At 38.5% G+C, this 21,019-nt stretch overlaps 1 protein-coding gene and 1 pseudogene across 3 annotated transcripts in view; both read left to right on the top strand.

Annotated features, from left to right (window-relative positions):
- The first annotated feature begins 508 nt into the window (after window positions 1–508).
- The window catches only part of Mak (male germ cell associated kinase), a 46,934-nt gene continuing 26,423 nt past the window's right edge, over window positions 509–21,019 (top strand). For all 3 annotated transcript variants that reach the window (XM_027948198.2, XM_027948197.3, XM_027948194.3), the window contains exons 1-5: window positions 509–832; window positions 10,121–10,175; window positions 10,828–10,949; window positions 13,179–13,258; window positions 15,403–15,535. In XM_027948198.2, the coding sequence (XP_027803999.2) occupies window positions 732–832; window positions 10,121–10,175; window positions 10,828–10,949; window positions 13,179–13,258; window positions 15,403–15,535 (491 nt within the window). In that variant the 5' untranslated portion in view covers window positions 509–731. The remainder of the gene's footprint in view (window positions 833–10,120; window positions 10,176–10,827; window positions 10,950–13,178; window positions 13,259–15,402; window positions 15,536–21,019) is intronic.
- Window positions 17,755–18,090, top strand: LOC114102719 (10 kDa heat shock protein, mitochondrial pseudogene; annotated as a pseudogene).

Below are 21,019 nucleotides of genomic sequence, written 5' to 3'. Positions count from 1 at the left end.
ATTTACAAAGGGTATAATTTTAAATTTATTATGCTAAATTAAAATGATGCAAAAATTAATTAAAAAATAGATATTATTTTTTTTTCTTTTTTCTTTCTTTCTTTTTTTTTTTTTTTTGTGGTGCTGAGGATCGAACCCCCAGGGTCTTGTGCATGTGAGGCAAGCGCTCTACCAACTGTGCTCTATCCCCAGCCCTTGATACTGTTTAGATGTCACATTTTTCAGGATCTTATTTGGAGAATAAGATAGGTTATATCCAATAAAAAGGAATCAAATAAATCATTAACCAATATTGCACAATCATAAGATAAATAGCACAGTACAGTGTGAATGAAGCATTCAACGAATGGATGTTGCCAGTGATCTTCCTTCCACATAACACAAATGACTTGCTGACGAATGGTACTGTCATTATTGATGATTTCTCTCTGTGCTCTAGGTTGCAGTACATGTTTTGCAGAGACACTTGAGTTAAAACGCATTTTCCTCTTGTTTTTTATAGGGTGTTCATAAGAATGGAAGCAGTGTTTCTTTGCCAGATTCCTTATTGCTGCGTCTCATGAACCTACATAATCCTGAGGCAGAGCCTAAATCTAAGGATGACAAACCTGTCACCACTGTAACAACAACAGAGTGAGGGCAAAAGCGAGTAAAGATAAAGAAGTGTTTAAATTGATATTCAACAAGGAAGTCATTTCAGTCCACAACGTCTGCTGCATAATTTTTCCAAGATGAACCGATACACGACCATGAGACAGCTGGGGGACGGCACCTACGGGAGTGTGCTGATGGGCAAGAGTAACGAGTCTGGGGAGCTGGTGGCCATCAAGAGGTATGTGCCATTCTTACGTGTGCAGCTCTGGTCTTGCTCTCCTTTGCTTGCTTGAGATTGCCAACAAGCACCAAGAGCGGTCTAGTTCAGATCCCATGCTTGTTTGACTAGTGAGCGATGCTATTCTGGACAAAGGGAATATTCTGTGGAGTCTATTATACATTTCTTTAATTTTCTGATTCTTCCAGATATACTGATAAATGAAAAGCATGAAGTGCTCTGCTCTTTATGAATAATACATTTAGACTCAACCTAAAAGTAATGAATGGTGTTTATTTCATCAGTTGATGACAGATGGTATTGCTCAGTGGTAGAGCACTTACCTCGCATGTGCCGTGACTGTCCTGGGTTCAATCCCAGCACCATAATAAAAAAAATTAAGTTGAATACAGAGTAGAACTTAGTATTATTTTTAAAACAATAGGCTTCAACGTAAGGTGGTATTTCAGTGTGAAATTGACTTCAGAATGGCATAGGATATTTTCCTGAGCATGCCAGTTAAATAGCATTAAATATTGTTAATTATTTTTTTAATCTGTTGTATTTATCTGTTAGTGCATAATATAATACCATAAAACTTAGCGATTTAAAATAAGAACAAATATTTATTAATTTACACAGTTTCTGTGGGTTAAGATTCTAGAGGTGACTTGACTGGGTAGTTCTGGCTTGGGGCTTCTCAGGAATTGGCACTGGGATATTGACCAAGCTTGCAGTCTTCTGAAGGCTTGACTGGAGCTGGATGATCAACTCTCAGTGAGGCTCACTATATTAGTCTGCTAGGGCTCCGTGCCAGTCTGAGTGGCTTGAAAAACAGAATTTTATTGTTTTTTAGTACTAGGGATCCAATGCAGGGCTTCTACCACTGAGCTATACTCTCAGCTCTATTTTAAATTTTATTTGGAGCCAGGGTCTTATTGAGTTGCCCAGGCTGGCCTCAAACTTTCAGTCCTCTTGCCTCAGCCTCCCAGTTAGGTGGGATTATAGGTGGCCCAGCCAAATAAGACAAATTTGTTTCCATTTATTTCTTCGTAGTTGTAGAGGCTGGAAGTCTGAGATCAAGGTGCTGGCAGGGTTGGATTCTTCTGAGGTCTTTCTCCTTGACTTGCAGATGGCTATCTTTCTGTGTCTTCGGAGGTTTTTCCCTCTGTGTGTGTCTAAGTCATAACCTCCTCTTTTTATAAGGACACCAGTCAGATCAGATTAATGGCCCTTCCTAAGAATCTCATTTAAATACCTCTTTAAAGACCCTAGCTCCAAATACAGACACAGTCTGAGGGGCTAGGGGGTGAAGACTTCAACATGTGAATTTTGGGGGAGGTGGGGACACAATTCCTTCCATACCATAAAGGACTACTGTAACAAAATCACAGACTGGATGGCTTTAAACAACACATTAATTTTCTTACCATTCTGGAGCCTGAAAGTCTAAAGTCAGAGTGTTGCTGGAGTGGTCCCTTCTGAAGGCCGGGAGGGAAGGATCTGTCCCAGGCCTCTCTCCCGGCTCCCGGAGGCCGTCTTGTTTCTGTGTTCCTTGGCAGCATCATCTCCCTATCCCTATCTCTGCGTCCAAGTTTCCCCTTCGTATAAGGGCACTGGTTATACTGGATTAGGAACCAACCTAATGACTTCATTTTAACTTTATTTCCTCTATAAAGACTGTAACTATATTCAAATATTGTTATACTGAGGTTCTGGGGATTCAGTCTTCAACCTAGGAATGTTTGAAGGACACGACTTGACCCATGACACTCACTCACGGGGTTGGTGAGTTTGTACTGGTTGATGAGGCCTCCATGCCTCTTCACATGGGCCTCTTACGACATGGCAGTGGGCTTCCACCAGGATGAGACTGATTACCATGTCCCCAGAAGTAGGACGATCTAAAATTTAAATTCTTAACAAATATTTTAAAATATCATTATCCTATAGTGGGGTAGGGAGGGGGAGCTGGGAGGAATAGACCAACTCTAGATAGGGCAGAGGGGTGGGAGGGGAAGGGAGGAGGCAGGGGGTAGAAATGAGGGTGGAATATGATGGACATCATTATCCAAAGTACATGTATGAAGACACACACACAAAGAATTCTGATGCATTCCTCTGTCATATATAAATAAAAAAATAATTAAAAAAATAAAATATCATTGTACAAAACATTACATGAATAAGGAAACTATATTTTCAGATTGTTCTTATTAATAAATAAGTAGGCCTTGTACAATAATATAAAAGAAAGATGTATCAGTGCGACTTAATAAAATTCAGCACCTATTCATGATTTAAAGAAAAATTCTCAGAAAATAGGAATAAAAAGAAACTTTCCTAGTCTGAGAAAAGCTGTATGATTCAGCAGAAGTAGGGCCAGGAAAGCTGGCCTTGAGCCCAGGTGAGCCATGTCCCTGTGCTGGTCAGTCTTGCCCTGGAGCTCCTGACTAGAGCATTTGGGCAGAAACCAAAGAAATGGACATGTTAGAAAAATGAGATGAAATTCTCCTCATTTGTAGATTAAAATGATTATGTGAAAACCCACAAAGAAGTACTTTTTAATACACAGTAGATTTTTTAGAAAAATATTTTTAAAGGCCTGGAAGATACACACAAATTCTTGACAACTGTGGCTTCTGGTGAAGAAGGCCGGAGAAAGGAAAGGGGTTGGGTCTTGTGGTATCATGGAAGGTCACCACATTCGGATCTCTGTGACAAAATGCTCATTATTTTGTTCGTGTGGTAAAAACGTGTGTTTGTGGTCTCACTTGCATGGACCTAGGTAAAGTGTTGGGAGCAATGAGGGGACCAATACTCTAAGAAGTCAAATAGATTGAGGGATAAGAAGAGCCCTGAGGTGTAATTTAGGAATGCTTTGGTGATTGAAATATTAAAAGCCTCAGCCAAAAGTAACTTAAATAGGGGTTTACTTTTCACACATAATAAAAAGTCTTGGCACAGGTCAGCCATTGAGTTATATATTTTAAGTGAATGACTTCTATAATATGTGAATTAGATCTCAACCTGCTTTTATTTTCTTTTTTAAGTCTTGAGTAGGCAGCTCAGGCTAGTACCCTGTCTCAATGATATCATCACAGACGTAGGCTCTTCTGTCTTCCAAAAATAGCTGCAGCTGCTCCAGGCTTTAAGTATGAGTTCCAAGGAAGAAGAAACGGGAAGGGCTGAGGCCAGTTAGTTATTTTACTCTTTTAAAATTTGAGAAGCAAAATCTTTCCCCTGGTCCTATCCAGAGGAGATCTAGTTACTTTCCATTGGCCAGACTGTGTCACATGACACATCTAGCTATAAGGGAGGCTGGGAAACTGAGTACTTGGCTGGACATTTTGTATCCCTGTAGCAAAGCTGAGCTCTGTCCGTAAAGAGGATGAGAAGAAGGGTTCTTGGATAGTTAGCTCAGGGTGTCTGCCACATTAAGTATCCCCTGTCCACCAGCGTTCTGAAGTAAGGATAGAGCAGAAATGAATGAGTCTTGTGGAAGACTTGAGAAAATTTAAAAATTCACACGGCACACAATTGCTAAACTCTTATTTTACTTGGTGCTCAGGATAAAATAAAGACAAGGGAGACACATTACTGTGCATATTGAAGAAGCCAACAACATAAAGTATGTTAAATCCTATGATGGGGGGCTGTTGGATCCTAGGGAACACAGAGAAGTGATGCTAGAAAAGTATTATAAAAGGTTTCCCATAGAAAGTGAGACCTCAAGAATGAGAAAACAATTACAAAAAAACAGGAGGGGGATGGGTTGGTGATTTAGCTTAGTGGTAGAGCACTCACCCAGCATGCACGAGGCCCTGGATTTAATCTCCAGCATGCGTGTATGTAAAAAAAAAAAGGTGGGGTGGGGGAGAATGATCCAGTCAGTAAGAATAGTGTGTATGAAATCTTGGAGGGAAAAGATTATTAAAATGAATAGAGGTAACCAGATTTACAAACCAAATTTTATATTTGCATTTAAAAGCTCAAAGCTCTAGCTTGGTTATTTGGAATTATCAGTTGAGCATTCCTAATCCACATATCTGAAATTCAAACCATCCCATATATGAAATTTTTTGAGCACCAATAGGATATGATGGTGGAAAATTCCATAGTCACTTCATGCGTGGAGTTACATGAGATCACAGCTAAAATGCAGGCACACTAAAAAGGTTTTATGAGATTGCCTTCCGTCTATATATATGAAGTGTATATGAAACATAAATGAATTTCATATTTAGACTTAGGTCTCATCCTCAAGATATCTCATCATACATAGACAAATATTCCAAAATCCAAAATCTGAAATACTTCTTGTCTCAAACATTTCGGATAAGGTATACTTAACCTGAATTAGTCTGCAATAGCAATTGAAACTCTATAGAGGGAGATGCAAAGAAGTCCTCACACAGATGACTGACAAACCCCAGCATATAAAGGGTGGGCTCTGGAAGAGAGTTTTACAAAAATCACTGAGAGAATAGGGGGGAGCCAGAGAGTGTAGAAAATAACCCCAGGGGAAAGATTTTTTAAAAGGAGACGTATTCAACTGGAAGATAAGTAATAGCTAGTGACTGAAATGCATCTGTATTGTTTAGGAATGCATCTTGCTGCAAGTAACAAACACATAAGTTAAAAAATGATGACTTAGATAAATGATTTGTTTTTCTGACATATCTGAAGTATTGATTCCAGAACTCTTTTATTGATACAACAAGGTACCCAAAGAATATAGATCTTTTCTATCTTCTTCATACTGAGCAGTTAACACTTTTTTTTTGTTGTTGTTCAAATATGTCACCTAATGACCACATTATGGCTACTTTACCTCTAGGCATTAATCTATGTTCAAGATGGGAAGAAGGAAGAATAATACCAGCAAACTCTTCTCCTATCCTTTAAGAAAGGATTATTTCTTTCTTAGAGCCCTAAGGACTTCCGTCTCATGTTATTGGCTAGAATTGGGTCTTGGTCTCCCTACTTCAAGGACATGCAAGGAGACAGTTTTTACTCTTCCAGCCTCTATAGTGGAAGGCAAAAGTAAAGTGCTAGAAATGGCCTTTTGGTATCCACACCATATTATCTGCTGTGTTGTTCCTTGGATTGGGGGACTATGACATAGCTGGTGGCCACAGTAAATGTCAGTCCAATGAAACTGTAGAAGAGATCAGCTAGACTGCAGTAGAGCAAAGAATAGAAGGAAGGATGGTGACAGCGGTACTGGGCTTTGGATAGTTGGGAAGAATGTGTAACCAGGTAACTGAAGTCACAGAAGAATTGCCGGATACCAGTGAGAGTCCCCCTGAGATTCTGTGGACAGACTTGGAAGCGGAGCCTCTTCGAGCCCTGAGGTGACTTTTCCCCATCTCCACCAGCTGTAGGGAAGGCAGAGACCAGAGGACGCCCAGCGAGAGTGGCAGGAAGCTGGGAGAGGGGGGTGTCTTGAGAGGCCAGCAGAGCCAAGCAGGCGACTGCAGGAGTAGCAAAGCTTGAAAAGGGGGAGTGTGAACGCATCCTGGGGTAATGATGGTGGAAGGGCCGGGGTTACAGCCAGAATCTGACATTTTTAAAGGTGAGGTCTTGGAGAGCAGCCACTCAAGAGCTGTCCCTTGTGATGATCAAATGTGTCTGAGTGACTGTGACAGGACAGAAGAGAACATTTTGGAGTGGGGGACTGTGAAGCCAGGCCGCCGGCAGGACTGTCCGCGTGGGTGCTCTTCAGTCTGCAGAAGGGAGACTCAGGGTGGAGCTCACCTTGAGTTGCTTCAAGAACCACTCGAGAAGACTTTGCATTTTCTCATAAATTCCTATGCAAAGGAATGAACTTCACCTGAAAATGGTAGATGACAGACCCCTTGATTTCTGTTCTCTGTGCATCCCTATTTTTTACCCAAACCACTCACATCCCATAATATCCGATCAGGACCATCATCTTATGCTTGATGGCATAAAAATTTCAGCACTCTCAATTTAGGCCATAAAAATTCTAGGTCTAACACATTTTGAATCTATCCATTCCTCCCCCCCAAATAAAATAAATTCTGTGCTGAATACATTCTGAATGTGCAGATGGAGAAGAGCTGCTGGTCCTTGGTCTTCAAAGTAGACAGTAAGCATGTCCCCTTGAGATGAAGTTGCTTATATGGAAGGAGGTATTTTTCATTCTAAAAACCTTTTACAGAGGAACAAGGAGTTGGTGTGGGGGTGGGTGCTGTTAGAATGGGACACACTCAGTTATCCACGAGGCTGAAAAGCAGAGTGGAGGACAAGGGCTAGCACAGCAGAGGTGGCCAGGAGAAGCGGGGATGTGTGTGGTGATGGAGATGTCCAACGGGGTGGGACAATCTGAGAATATGAGTGCGGGAAAGAAATTGGTGTTCTATGCTGCATGACATTTTCAATGATGGACCGTATATATGACAGCACGCTGCATGGACCTCATTCACACGGTCTGCACCAAAGAGCATCGTGTACAGGAGGCCCCACCATCTAGGTTGTGTCAGAGCACTCTAAGACATTCACACAAGTACAAAGTGACGGAAGGACACACTTATCAGAAGTTATCCCTTAAGCACACACAACTGTACTTAATTTCATAAGAAAAGCTTTTCATCAGTCTAGAGATGCAGTCAGAACTGACCGGAATGTGTTGAGGGTGAGTGAATTTAAAGAATAAAATAAAAGGTTATTTTTTGAAGAGGCCCTTTGGGGGATTTTAATTTATGGCACCACTTATCTGCTGCCATTAAAAAAAAAAACTATAACAGCGGAGCACAATGGCTCCACTGCTCAAGAGGCTGAAACAAGAGCATCTCCTGAGCACCAGAGTTCAAGGCCAGTCTGGGCAACACAGAGAGACCCTGTCTCTAAACAATAACAACAAGGGGGAAACCAAGACACTTCAAATTTCGAAAGCTGTGACATTACAGTGCATGCAAGGCAGGGGAGGAAGATTCCTTCACCTCATTGAGATCAATGTTCATGAAGCTTCCACCCTGAAGGACTTGGGAGGCAACTCCATTTCTGAGGTGTTCCTGGGTGTGAGAACTTATGTCCTCAGTGAGCCACCTGTGGGTACGGAAATGCATCCAGTCATTTAGCAAATATTTATTGAGCACCTGTCATGCGCCACAACCAGATGTAGGCATCTAAGAGTGTCCCCAAGGAACTTATATTTGGGAAAAGAGAAGTACATTATTGAAGGTGTTCACAGATGGTGAGCGCCGTGCAGGAGCAGCAGAGCAGGAAGGGTGACCTAGGAGAGCAGCATGATCATTTTCCTACCAGGAGTTGTTGGGAGTAGCCATGAAAATTAGCTCAAGGCATTAGAGAAATAACAACTGGTCTGGATTGGACTCCCATTTTGAATTGATTTTTTTAGTTGTAGTTGGACACAATACATTTATCTATCTATCTATTTATTTAATTTATTTTTATGTGGTGCTGAGGATCTTTGAACCCAGGGCCTCACACATGCTAGGTGAGCACTCTACCACTGAGCCACAATCACAGCCCTGATTTTTATTTTAAATTCAGTATTATGCTACATTTATCTTTTATATTTTTAGCAAGAAATTTTATGAATCTGTAATACTGAAAAGTATCTTTCGGTACACTGATAAACCCTTGATTTCATTTCTTCATAAATTTCTAGTACTTGACTAGAGTTGAATTTCTGATTCATTAAGGGTATTTTAGGGATAATAACAGTGATGTGCTACATGTCCTATAGTCAATCATAGATAACTGGTGAAAATAAGAATATCTACTGTTTACTGAGTCCTGAATTAAACATTATGCAATATACTTTTCCTTTATGGCTAAAGAATTTGAGGCACAGAGGGGCCATGACGTCACTCATCCAAGGTCATTAGTTAGTGAGCTGCTGAGCCAGGGTTTGCTGCGAGGCCACTCAGCTCCACAGCTCACATCCTGTGTCCTTAACCGTGATGTGCTGCCAGCTCTTTTCCCGGTTCCTCCACTGTGTGTTATACCCTGGTAGAGGCTCTGGATTATGAGATTTATTCTAATTAATAATGTAGCACTAAGCTTCTTGAGGATCTTTTAGAACACATCTCGTATCTGACATTGAACCAGATTACAAATCTATTCATATGCAAACACAGCTTCTACCTATGGTATGCATAATGGAATTGCTTGATTACTCTAAATACACTCACTCTTGGTATGCATCTCTAATGGTATCCACACTGGGATGGAAGAGGGAAAGAAAAGGACAAAATCCAGGAAAGGCTTGGCTCAGCCTCCAGTCTAAAGGAAGCAAGCAAGCTACTTCTAAAGCCTTCTTGCTCTGAGTCTTCGCTGCTTAAGCCATTTAACTTTATGGTCCTCTTTTCTAAAGCTAGGTAATGATATAAAAGTTGTCTGATCAAATCACTGACTAAGTTTGCTACCAAAACTGTGACAACAGACACTAGTATGGCAATATGTAAATCAGTGGATGTGTAACCGATGTGATTCTGCAATCTGTATACGGGGTAAAAAATGGGAGTTCATAACCCACTTGAATCAAAATGTGAAATATGATATATCAAGAACTATGTAATGTTTTGAACAACCAACAATAAAAATTATAAAAAAACAATAAACTTTTAGTATTTGAACAATGAAAAAAATAAAATAAAATAAAAAATAAATAAAAATAAAAGAATCATCTGGTAAATGAAATCCTGCACATCAATATATCATTTAATAAAAATTTTCTGTAAGTTGGAAAAAAAAAAAAAAACTGTGATTCTTCCCCCGTCCCTCTCTGAGGTACAGTGTTGCTTATTCTTTTCTTTTCTTTTTTTTTTTGGTACTAGGAGTAAACTCAGGGGTGCTTTACCACCGAGCCACATCTCCAGCCCTTTTCATTTTTCGAGATAGGGTCTCACAGAGTTGCCTAGGGCCTTGCCATATTGCTTGGAACTTGTGATCTTCCTGCCTTAGCCTCTCGAGTCACTGGAATTATACGAGTGCACCACTGCTCCTGCTTATATTCATCTTTTAAGTTCCAAAAAAGAAAGGAAATATGGAAGAGGCTCTTTGAGCAAAGCATAACTAAACTGATTAGGAAACTGTTAAGGACTCACCTGGAAAGGAAGATTAATGGTAATGCATCTTTGTGCTAAAGCAGAATGTCAGACCAGACAGGCAAGAGCCTTTACCAACAGCCTTGAGAGGCCGGAGGAGCTGATTTTCTTTAAGAAACTAAACAAAAAAGAGAAGTATCAGCTCACCCAAATTTGTACCTTGTATTCCTCCACCCTGTATGTTAAACGTTTTCTTTATTTATTTCAGGATGAAGAGAAAGTTCTATTCTTGGGACGAATGTATGAACTTGAGAGAAGTGAAGGTAAATCTTAGAGATGGAAAGCATTTGAAGCCCTAACTCCTTCTCCGGCGGACCTGGGGACAGTGGCTAGGACAGCAGTCTGTTCTCTGTGGGAAGCATTCCAAAGACAATTGTGTCTGCTTTCCCTTTACCTTCTTGGAGACATTTCTCATTTCTTCTTGCTCTGATGTTAGTGGAGAACAGAAAATAACTATCTTCATATTTGAAAGTTCTCTCACTTTTAAAAGAGCATTTTAAATTCATATTATCAAAAGAAAGACAACTTTCCAAACTATAACATACCATTTCCTTATATTTTTCCTGTATAACTTGGCACAATTTTTGGAGACTTTTACATGGAGTTTCACATGGCTAAATCAGGAAAAAAAGTTAGACCTATTAAATAGACTGAGAAAATGTGACAGATTGAAAATGTTTGGTGGAAATTATTGACTAGGTTTATTTTGCATTCATTATTTAAAATATTTGCTACTTGCTTTAAGCAGATATTCTAAGATTCTTTTTAGATTATGGAGATATTAAAATACAGTTCACTAAATAATTTAAATGAAATGGAAAATTATTTAAGGTAGTTATCATACCTAGCATTGATAAGATTTTTCCAACTTCTATAAATTTGCTTTAAGAATTTAAATGCTTTGTTGTTTTGCAGTCTCTGAAGAAACTTAATCATGCCAATGTGATTAAACTGAAAGAAGTTATCAGAGAAAATGACCATCTTTATTTTATATTTGAATATATGAAAGAAAACCTCTATCAATTAATGAAAGACAGGTATGTCTTAATTTTATACAAACTGTATTTTGGATATTATTTCTTCCATGAATTTCTTGGATCCTTTCAATATGCCATACATTATGGTATATAGATTTATCACTCCAGGAGGTGGATTTAAATAATGGAGTTATTATTTTTTAAAATATTTTTTTAATTGTAGTTGGACACAATACCTTTATTTTATTTGTTTATTTTTATGTGGTGCTGAGGATCTAACCCAGTGCCTCACAAGGGCTAGGCAAGCATTCTACCGCTGAGCCACAACCCCAGCCCCATTAGTTATTATTTTTATTGAATGGTAGCTCTTTATACTGAAGGACTAGCTGGGACATAGCCACCTTCTACAGAAGTCAAGGTAAATATTTTTATGTAAAAATATTTATATATAAATAATTATTATATATTTATGTAAATAATATATAATATATAAATAATATTAAATAATGTGTAATGTATTATATTTGTTTATTGATTTTATATATGTTTGTATATTATATATAAATAATATTAAAATATTTATATATAAATAAATATATATGCTTCTTTAAAAAAAATAAATATATATGCTTTTTTTTTTTAAGTCTACCCATACTATAATATTCAGTAATAAATCTGGCCTTAGGCAAAAGTAAGGAAATTATCTTTATTGTCCTCTCAAGCATCTTATCAAAGCATCTAATCTTAGGGCTGGGAACCTAGCTCAGGGGTACAGTGCTTCCCAGCATGCCCCATGCCCGATGCAGCTCTGCCAAAAAGCATGGAGAAAGAACTGAAGTAGCTCTCAAGAAAGGACCTAATAAAATCACTGGTGAGAATGTCTAAGTGAGTGATAATTACCAATCCCAAGGAAATTCTCATTTTAATTGTTAAACCTGTAGACAGAATCTCTAAAGGTCAAAATATTAATTGTTGGTCACTTCAGTTGGTGGCCTGGCAGAGATTCATATTTTGAAGCCTTAATTTAGTCCTTATTGAAATCTTACTATGGACATTATGTGAACACAATTAAAATCGCATTGTTAATACTGTAGCCATTAGTCACATGTAGCTACTGAATTCTTGAAATACCTAAGTTGAAAATTCTTGAAATACCTAAGTTGAACTGTGGTATTAACATACAATAAATTACACACCAAGTTTGGAGAACTTGGTACAAAAAAAAAGAAAATTTTTAATCATTTTACATTGATTGCATATTGAAATAGATTAATATGTATAATTTTTAGTTAAAAATAAATTAAAAATAAAAATTTTTAGAGAAATTTCAAAGTTAATCTGTTTCATTTGCTTTTTTAAAAACGTGGCTACTAGAAACCAAGTATATTAGTGACTTACATTTGTAACTATTAGTGTATTTCTATTGGACTTCAGAAGTACAGTAATAGTTACTAATATGCAATATAAAACTGAAATATGCATGCCCCTTAAAACTCTTAGAGCCTACATAATACAGATTTCTTAGACCATTGGTTTATCTGATAGTGATTCAGTTTTGCAATTTACTTTGTTCCTCTTGGGACAGTTTAGAAGTTAGCTATTGAAGCTAAGCTATGAAGCCAACCTAGGTGCCCCACAACAGATGAATAGATAAAGACATTGTGGGATATATATATATATATATATATATATATATATACATTTCTCAACCATAAAGATGAATGACTTTATAACATTTGCCAGTAAATAGATGGATCTGGAGACTATCATGCTAAGTGAAATAAACCAATCCCCAAAATCCAAAGATCGAATGTTTCCACTGATATGCTGAAGCTAAACCACAATATAGTGCGGGAATGGGGGCAGAGGGGAAGAAGAGAAATTCAGTAGATTACACAAAGGGAAATGAAGGGAAGGAGGGAGAATAGGAATAAGAAAGACAGTAGAATGAATCTGACATAATTTTCCTATTTTCATATATGAAAATACCTAAGTGAATCCCACAAGAATGGAGTTCTAATTAGAATAAGAAATATTCCATGCTTGTATAATATTATCAAAATGGATTCTACTGTCATGTATAACTAAAAGGAACCAATAAAAAAGAATTTAACTATTGAATATTTATGAAATACATTCACTGTTGGATTTGAGTTTTTATGAAATATCAGAACACACTTTAAATTTATGACCTTTAACACTATGAATCTATAAATTACACCATTAGCCAGTATCTTAAGGCCAAGAAAGGCTAACAGAATTTCATGACTATGTATTCATTTCTTCCAGAAACAAATTGTTCCCTGAGTCAGTCATCAGAAATATTATGTATCAGATATTGCAAGGGCTGGCGTTTATCCATAAACATGGTAGGTGTCTTTTCAGTCTGATCTCCCTGACTCTGTATTGTCAAGGTCACACACAAGACTTGTATGCCAACTGTTCAGTAATGGGGTATGTGCCTATCTATACACACACACTTTATAATATCATAATCCTATATAGAGTATCTGTATTCTATAACTAATAGTTTGCTCATCAGCCTGTTGTCTTAGTCATCATAATTAACTCATCCTGCAATCTTATGACCCCCTGATTGCAACAGAAACATTAACAGTGAGAAGATCTTTTGGGAAAGACTGGGATTCTTTGTTCTAGTGTCAGCAGTCACTAACTTTTAAGTAGCGTCTAGCCCCTGTGGTGTGATGTTTCATGATTATTGTTAGGATTTACATTATTCTCTGAGTGAAATTAAAGCAGGTGCTTGTTCCTATTGTCTATGAATTGCTTATTTATGTAATTTTAATTTATGTAGGGTTTTTTGCATACCTATCAAACCAGAATAATCATTAGTTCAAAAATCTAACATGTTTATTTTTAAAGAACATTTGTTTAGAAGCACTAGATATTTAGGCATTAAGTTGGAAAAGTGTATATCATATCATTGCTGCAGGCAAACGCAGCCTCCCCAGTCTTCCTTCATGTCTTGTCTGGTAATAATATAGTATAATTCATTGTTAAAGATCAATAATTTCTTAAGTACATAGAAATACAGGATGACATGCTATTTTAATTGTTCATAATGAGTTGCTAATTTTCAGTATATTTTTAACTCTGTTCAATGTAACTCTTGATATGCCTGACTTTATTTATGCTATTATTAACTATAACCTAAGCAATAAAGGATTTAAGGAGAAAGTTAGCTTAGGATTTAAAAATTGTGGCTGAATAATCCAGAGTTGACTAATATAGTTGACTACACAGTGATTTGAGAAATAAGGTTCTAAGGACAATAGACATTTTTACAAAAGCCATTTTTTTTTTTTTTTGTTATAGTAAAGCAACTCAGATGTAATACTTTGAGAAAAAAGAGATTTTTTTAATAGTAGCAATTTAAGAACAAGACCAATAATTTGTTAAAACCGGACAATATTGCCAGTAGATTAGAATGCACGGAGGAAAATCTCAGTTATATAAATATGTAATTGGTTAGTTTGCTAAGATTTCATGGATTAATGTCACTGGCTTTGAAGTGATTAAAAATGTTTAGGCTTTAAAATCCTAGCCCCAAAGCTGCACGAAATCCTCTCATAAAAATCACCTACAGTTCTTCCAACTGGCATGGCCTCAGAGTCCAAGCCATCGGTGTCCAACAGTAAACCTGAGGTCACTCTTAGGAAAGGACTCCCTTCGACTCTGATCTGCTAGGAGGGCTTTCGTGTTCTTTGGGTTTCCTGCTTCATTTTCTTTGGACTTCCCATTATCCTGGGTAACTAACCATCTATCTTATATATTTCTTCTTCTTTTTTTTTTTTTTTGTTACCAAGGATTGAACTTGGGGTACTAGAACCAGACCACTGAGGCACATTCCTAGCCCTATTTTGTGTTCTATTTAGAGAGAGAGTCTCACTGAGTTGCTTTGCGCTTCGCTATTGTTGAGGCTGGCTTTGAATTTATGATCCTCCAGCCTCAGCCTCCCGAGTTGCTGGGGTTACAGGAGTGCACCACTACACTGGGCTATCTTGTGTATTGAATTGGTAATAAAAACACTGGGCTTCTCATTACTGAAGCTACTGGGGAGAATTGAGCTAAAATAATTTTAAATGAAGAAATAAGTTAAAATACGTGTTTTGTCCATGGCTTTTTGAAATTCGTGATTATTCTCAAGGTATTTTGTGTTACACTGCACTGTGTCACAGGACTTAAGGCTGATGAGGAAGTGACCCTAGGTGTTAGGCTCCTCCCTCTGGGCCTCAACTCCTCATCTCCTACCCAGTAGTGACAGCAATAGCTTTCATTAAGGTTGTCCCGTTAGTGGAGACGGTGCAGATCCTGCCAGATCACTTTGAAAGCAGCATCCCTGCATCTCATCATTTTTAATCAATAAATGCGGTCGTTTTTCCAACACCATGTTTAATTACAGTAGAGAGATTCCGTTGTGTTTTGTTTGTGAATCAAATAAAACTGTTTGAACATGAGGATTTATTATGTTTTTCTTCTCTATTTTGCCAAGGCTTTTTCCATAGGGACATGAAACCAGAAAACTTGCTTTGCATGGGTCCAGAACTTGTGAAAATTGCTGATTTTGGACTTGCAAGAGAATTAAGGTCACAGCCACCATATACTGATTATGTATCTACAAGATGGTACGTAGTTCTATACAACTCTCCTGAGGCTCAAGTTTATATTGAAGTTTTCCTGTGATTAATTGTTATCTATCTTTCTGGAGGCTCCATATTGGGTATTTAAAACAATATATAGAAATTAATTTTGTATTGTTTAGAAAGAGGGAAGCAGTGGTTCATATATTCTGATCAGTAAAATCAGAGAAAGAAAAATGATTTCATCCTAGCTACTCAGGAGGATGAGGCAGGAGGATTGCAAGTTGGAGGCCAGGCTGGATAACTTAGTGAGATCTTGTCTCAAAGTTGATTTATAAAGCTAGGTTAGGTTAGATATAGTTCAATGTAGAGTACTTGCCTATCATGGGCCAAGCCCTGGGTTCAGTCCTCAGAACTGCTACAAAAGAAAGAAAAAGAAAAAGAATCTCATTTGTTCATTCAGCAAATATTATTGAATACCTACTATGTGCCAAATATTATGTTAAGCACTGGGAACACAGACGTGAACAAAACAGAAAAGAAAAATGTCTGCTTCATACTGCTCACACTACAGCTTCTTTTTAGAAACAAGCTAAAAATATCATGAGTCCCAACAGGAAGACCCACCTGTTTACCCAAAGACATGTAATAGCAAACTACCTGCATGTCCATCCACAGTAGTACAGTGTATCACCCAATGGGGCAGAGGTGAAGGGGCAGAAGTGATGGGATGAGTGCGTGACAGGTCTTCTGAGAGGCTAACATGCGTCTTGACCTTGATGCTGGGTCCATGGGTGTGTTCGATTTGTGGAAATTCATCAAGCTCACCTCTCATAATAAGTGCATTTTCCTGTATGTATATTATATTTCAGTAAAAATAAGAATGAATATATATGTGCACATATATATATATGTATAAGTGATATATATAATAGTGATATACACAATTATGGAGAGGTAAAATATGAAGAGGTGACAGGGAGTTGGTGGGAGATGGGGGGAGAGGGGTAATATTGCTAATTTAATGGAGGGTCTCACTGAGAATAGGCCTGGAGGAGGTGCTGGGGCAAGTGGGAGCTCTCAGACTGAACCCATGCTGTGAAAGTAAAGGCTCTGGGACAGAAATGTGCCCCTAGTAAGTTCTGTAAAGCACAGGATGAGTGGGGAGCATAGCAGTAGGAAATGAGGTCAGAGAGTTTGCAGAGCGGCCAGATCACACAGGGCCTTGTAGGTCACTGTCGGGACCAGCTTTTGAATCTGAGCCAGAGGGGCTGCTCCAGGAAGATTGTGTGAAGAGATGCCAGGACCTACCAGTTTTACAGGCATCACCCCGGCCGCCATGTTGAAAGCATGTTTTAGGGGATCAGGGCAGAAGCAGGGAGACAGATAATTTGGGCAGGGAAAGATGGTGACCTGAACCCACTGGCCATGTGGATGGTGAGAATTGTGGGATTCTGTGTGCGTTTCCCCCATGAAGCAGGGTGCGGGATAAGAGGAAAGAATCAAACCCTCCAAGGTTTTTGTCCAGATTATCTGGAAGGATGCAGTCACCACTCGTTGAGCTGTGGAGTGCTACGGAGGCCTTGGCAGGAAAAGCACAGTCCTGTTTTGGGTTGAGTGAGATGACAGCCAGTGGATGCCAAAGCGATGGTTAGATGTGTGATCCAGAGCTCAAGGGCAAAGGCTTGGCTGGAGACATCAGTTCAGAAGACCCCAGTATTTCAACTCTCAGGATTGGCTGAGATCACCAAAGGAACAAGTACAGTTAGAGGAGAGGTCTGAGGATGAGCCTGGATAGAGTGACTGTGTGTCTCTTTTGCCCAGGACAGTCCCAGCTGGTGCCATTATCAACACACTTCCTGTTTCCTCTGGGCTCTTTTCCATAAACTTAGAGACATGTGATCAGTGAGCCAAGTTTGCATTTGACACATGGCAAAATATGAAAAATGGCCAGGTATTTCCCATCTTTCTTTATGCCTTTCCTGAAGACTGTGACAAATGTGTTAGCCAGGAGTGGTCCTCAGCTACCTCTTCCAAGGTGGGTGGCAACAGAAGTATTTGACACTGTTCCCTCTGCCGGCCAGTCACTTGTGCCACGGCCTAAGCCATAGCTTTGAGGTGCCAGTTGGTGGCATCATGGATGCACAGGAAGTGTAGGAGATCATCACTCCTCTGTGTACCTGTAGGGCATATCAGAAGTGCTTTGAGGGGTCTCTTTGCAGCAGCAGCACAAGAGCAGAGTCTGAACTTCAGCAGCAGGAGTCATGGCCGGACAAGCATTTAGAAAGTTTCTTCTACTTTTTGACCGAGTATTGGTTGAAAGGAGTGTAGCCGAAACTGTAACCAAAGGAGGCATTATGCTTCCAGAAAAATCTCAAGGAAAAGTATTGCAAGCAATGGTAGTAGCTATGGACCAGGCTCTAAAGGAAAGGGTGGGAGATTCAGCCAGGTAGTGTGAAGTATGGAGGCACCAAAGTGTTCTAGATGACAAGGATCATTTCTTATTTAGAGATGGTGACATTCTTGGAAAGCATGGAGACGGAAACAAATCACTGTTGAAATGGCATCCTATGAAGCTGTCCATTCCACTGAAGTTCTGAAATCTTTCATCATGTAAAGAATTTCCACATCTCTTTTGTAATAAACTGACGATAATCTAATAACATCTGCTGTCTCAAAAATTTAGCTTCCCTGAACTTGTGTAAACATCTCCAAATAAAATATGTAATGAAAAAATAAGTGGGGGCTGGGATTGTAGCTCAGTGGTAGAGCGCTTGCCTAGAACATGGGAAGCCCTGGGTTCGATCCTCAGCACCATATAAAAATAAATAAATAAAATAACAATATTGTGTCCAACTACAACTAAAAATACATTAAATAAATATTAAAAAAAAAAGAAAAAAGAAGTGGTTTGAAGCCCACAGGGTGGTGCACACCTGTACCCCCACTGACTCAGGAGGCTGAGGCAGGAGGATCACAAGTTCAAGGCCAGCTTGGGCAATTTAGTAAGATCTTGACTCAAAAAAGATAAAAAAGGTTAGATATAGCTCAGTGGTAGAGCACTTTTGGGTTCAATCCTCAAACCACACACACACACACACACACACATATACACGCAAAAAAATTGAATATTCTTTCTACAGTGATTATTACAAAGTATAAATCTACAATCATTTTCTTGTTCATTGTTCTAGTTTGAATTGTGTCTCCCTAAAAGATATATTGAAGTCCTAGTCCTGGTACATGTGCATGTAATCTTATTCTAAACTGGGTTAAGCTGAGGTCTTAGTGGGGTCAGGTGGGCCTTAATCCAGTCTTACTGGTGTCCTCATAAGAAGTTACACAGAGATAGCCATGCACAGGGGGAGGAGAAGGGAAGGCTCCCAGGAAAGCAGTCAGGCGCAGAGGTCCAGTGGTATGTCCTGAGCCAAGGATGGCCCAGAGCAACACTAGGAGCTGGGGGAAGAGTTTCCTGGAACAGACCATAGCCATACCAAGCCTCCAGACACAGGGGGTAAATTCCTGTTTTTTTCTGGGTTGTGGTACTTTGTTCAAACTACCCTGAAGTGAGGAATACATTTGGTGATGCTTTCTTAAGAAATCGTTTTGCACTGAAATCTTTTATCAACAGTAATTTTCCAAAAGAAAACTGCATATTTAGTTTTTTTAAAAAAAGTATTTTTTTGTTTCTTAAAAGAGAAGTTGCTGATGAACTTACACAAAACATTCAGTGACATTTGCCATCTACAGGGGACATAGTTGCTGAGCTAGAGTAAAGCAACTCTCCCCAGGCGGTGTTAGCATCTGTTTGAAAAGTTAGTAGCATTTTAGAAGACTGTTAAGGCCAGCCATTAGCACGTGCAGCTTCTGATGAATTCACATTATTCTAGGACGCAATGCTGAGTTAATTTCTCTCCTCTTTGAGTCCATCTTGTGCATGTGGAAAGGTGAAGTGATTGGCTGGGCGTGTACAGGTGCTTTATTGGAGGAAGGATGTCACAGTTAAATGATGCCATTTTAAAACGAGTGGAAATGCTTCAAAGGAAAAACTCAGTTACTTTATTTCTAGCAACGACTTTTAATTTTTCCTTATGATTCATAGAATCAAAATGAAACTTTTAATAGGCTCATTCTGTGAAAGGGGAAAAATCTGACATTACTGTGAATGCTACCTTAATTTCAACTTAAAAATCCTTCATTGAAAATGAAAGTATTGTTTTTACATTGATAATACAAATACAAATTTACACAAGCCTAACTTCATAAGAAACAATGTTCTTACCAAATGAAGAAGGAACCGAGGAAGCAGCAAGGATTGCTTATGATGTGGGTCTGGTTTGGAACTGCATCCACACAAGCTGCCAGTCAACATATAAACCATCCCCAGAATTTACCAATCATCCGCACACATACCGAGGGAGAATAACTGAACTACAAAGTCTTGAGGATACTGAAGTTCACTAAGAAGAACTGGAGCATGGCAGCATGTGCTTTCTCTCCTTGCTGTCTGCCATTGACTTTGAAGAATTACTGTGTAACCCAATTTAGGTGATTTGACAATGGCATCTTAGCTTCTTTGTAAACAAGTCCTTTAAATTTTGGTTGCGTTGTGTTTCAAATCACTTGGAAATTTTTAATCAGAATTTTCAATAAACAGAGGACCAAAAATCCAAGCTTATAGCAACTTGCAGTTACTGAAAACAAAGTCTGAAGACAGGAAGTCAATATTTATCTACAAAAGCAAGGGCGGAATTGAAGAAATGATAAAAGTTCAAATAATGTAGTAGCTGTATTTTTTTATATGTGTAATTACATTTGGAAAGTCTCTTGAGGGAAGATTCTTTGGAATGAGATCCTATTTTTAATTGGATAAATTTAGATTCTATATTGACATGGAATGGAAGTGAGAATACTTAAATGTTTCTGTGTCTAAGTTTGGCAAAACATAAATCAATTTTGTCTCTCAAAAACTATTTGTCAAAACATAATAACAGGTGTTGATAGGAATGTACAAAATCAGCAAAATCCTAATAAACTGCTGCTGGGATGTAAAATGATAGAGAGGCTTTGGAAAAGGCCACAGTTCCTCAGTGGTTAAATATGGGCACGATGTGGTCTAGAAATTCCACACCTAGCTGTACACCCAGGAGAAAACGTGTCCACACAAAAGCTTGTGCATGGATGTTCATGGAAGCATTATCCATAACAGCCAAAACCAGAAATAACCCAAACATCCTTCCACTGATGGATGGGTAAATAAATGTGGCAAATTGATAGAATATTTTTCAGCAATAAAAAGATAGGGCTGGGCCAGGGTTGTAGCTCAATGGTAGAGCACTTGCCTTGCACGTGTAAGGCACTGAGTTCAATCCTCAGCACCACATAAAAATAAATAAATAAAATAATGAAGGTATTATGTCCATCTACAACTAAAGATATTTTAAAAAAATGAAGGGCTAATAAATGCTACAATATGGACAGACCCTGAAAATGTTATGCTTAGTGAAAGGAGCTAGTTACAATCATGTA

The sequence above is a fragment of the Marmota flaviventris genome, chromosome 6 (assembly GCF_047511675.1).
Source record: "Marmota flaviventris isolate mMarFla1 chromosome 6, mMarFla1.hap1, whole genome shotgun sequence".
Classification (NCBI taxonomy): domain Eukaryota; kingdom Metazoa; phylum Chordata; class Mammalia; order Rodentia; family Sciuridae; genus Marmota; species Marmota flaviventris.
The sequence above is the reverse complement of the archived record's forward strand: the minus strand, read 5'-3'. Positions and strand labels throughout refer to the sequence as shown.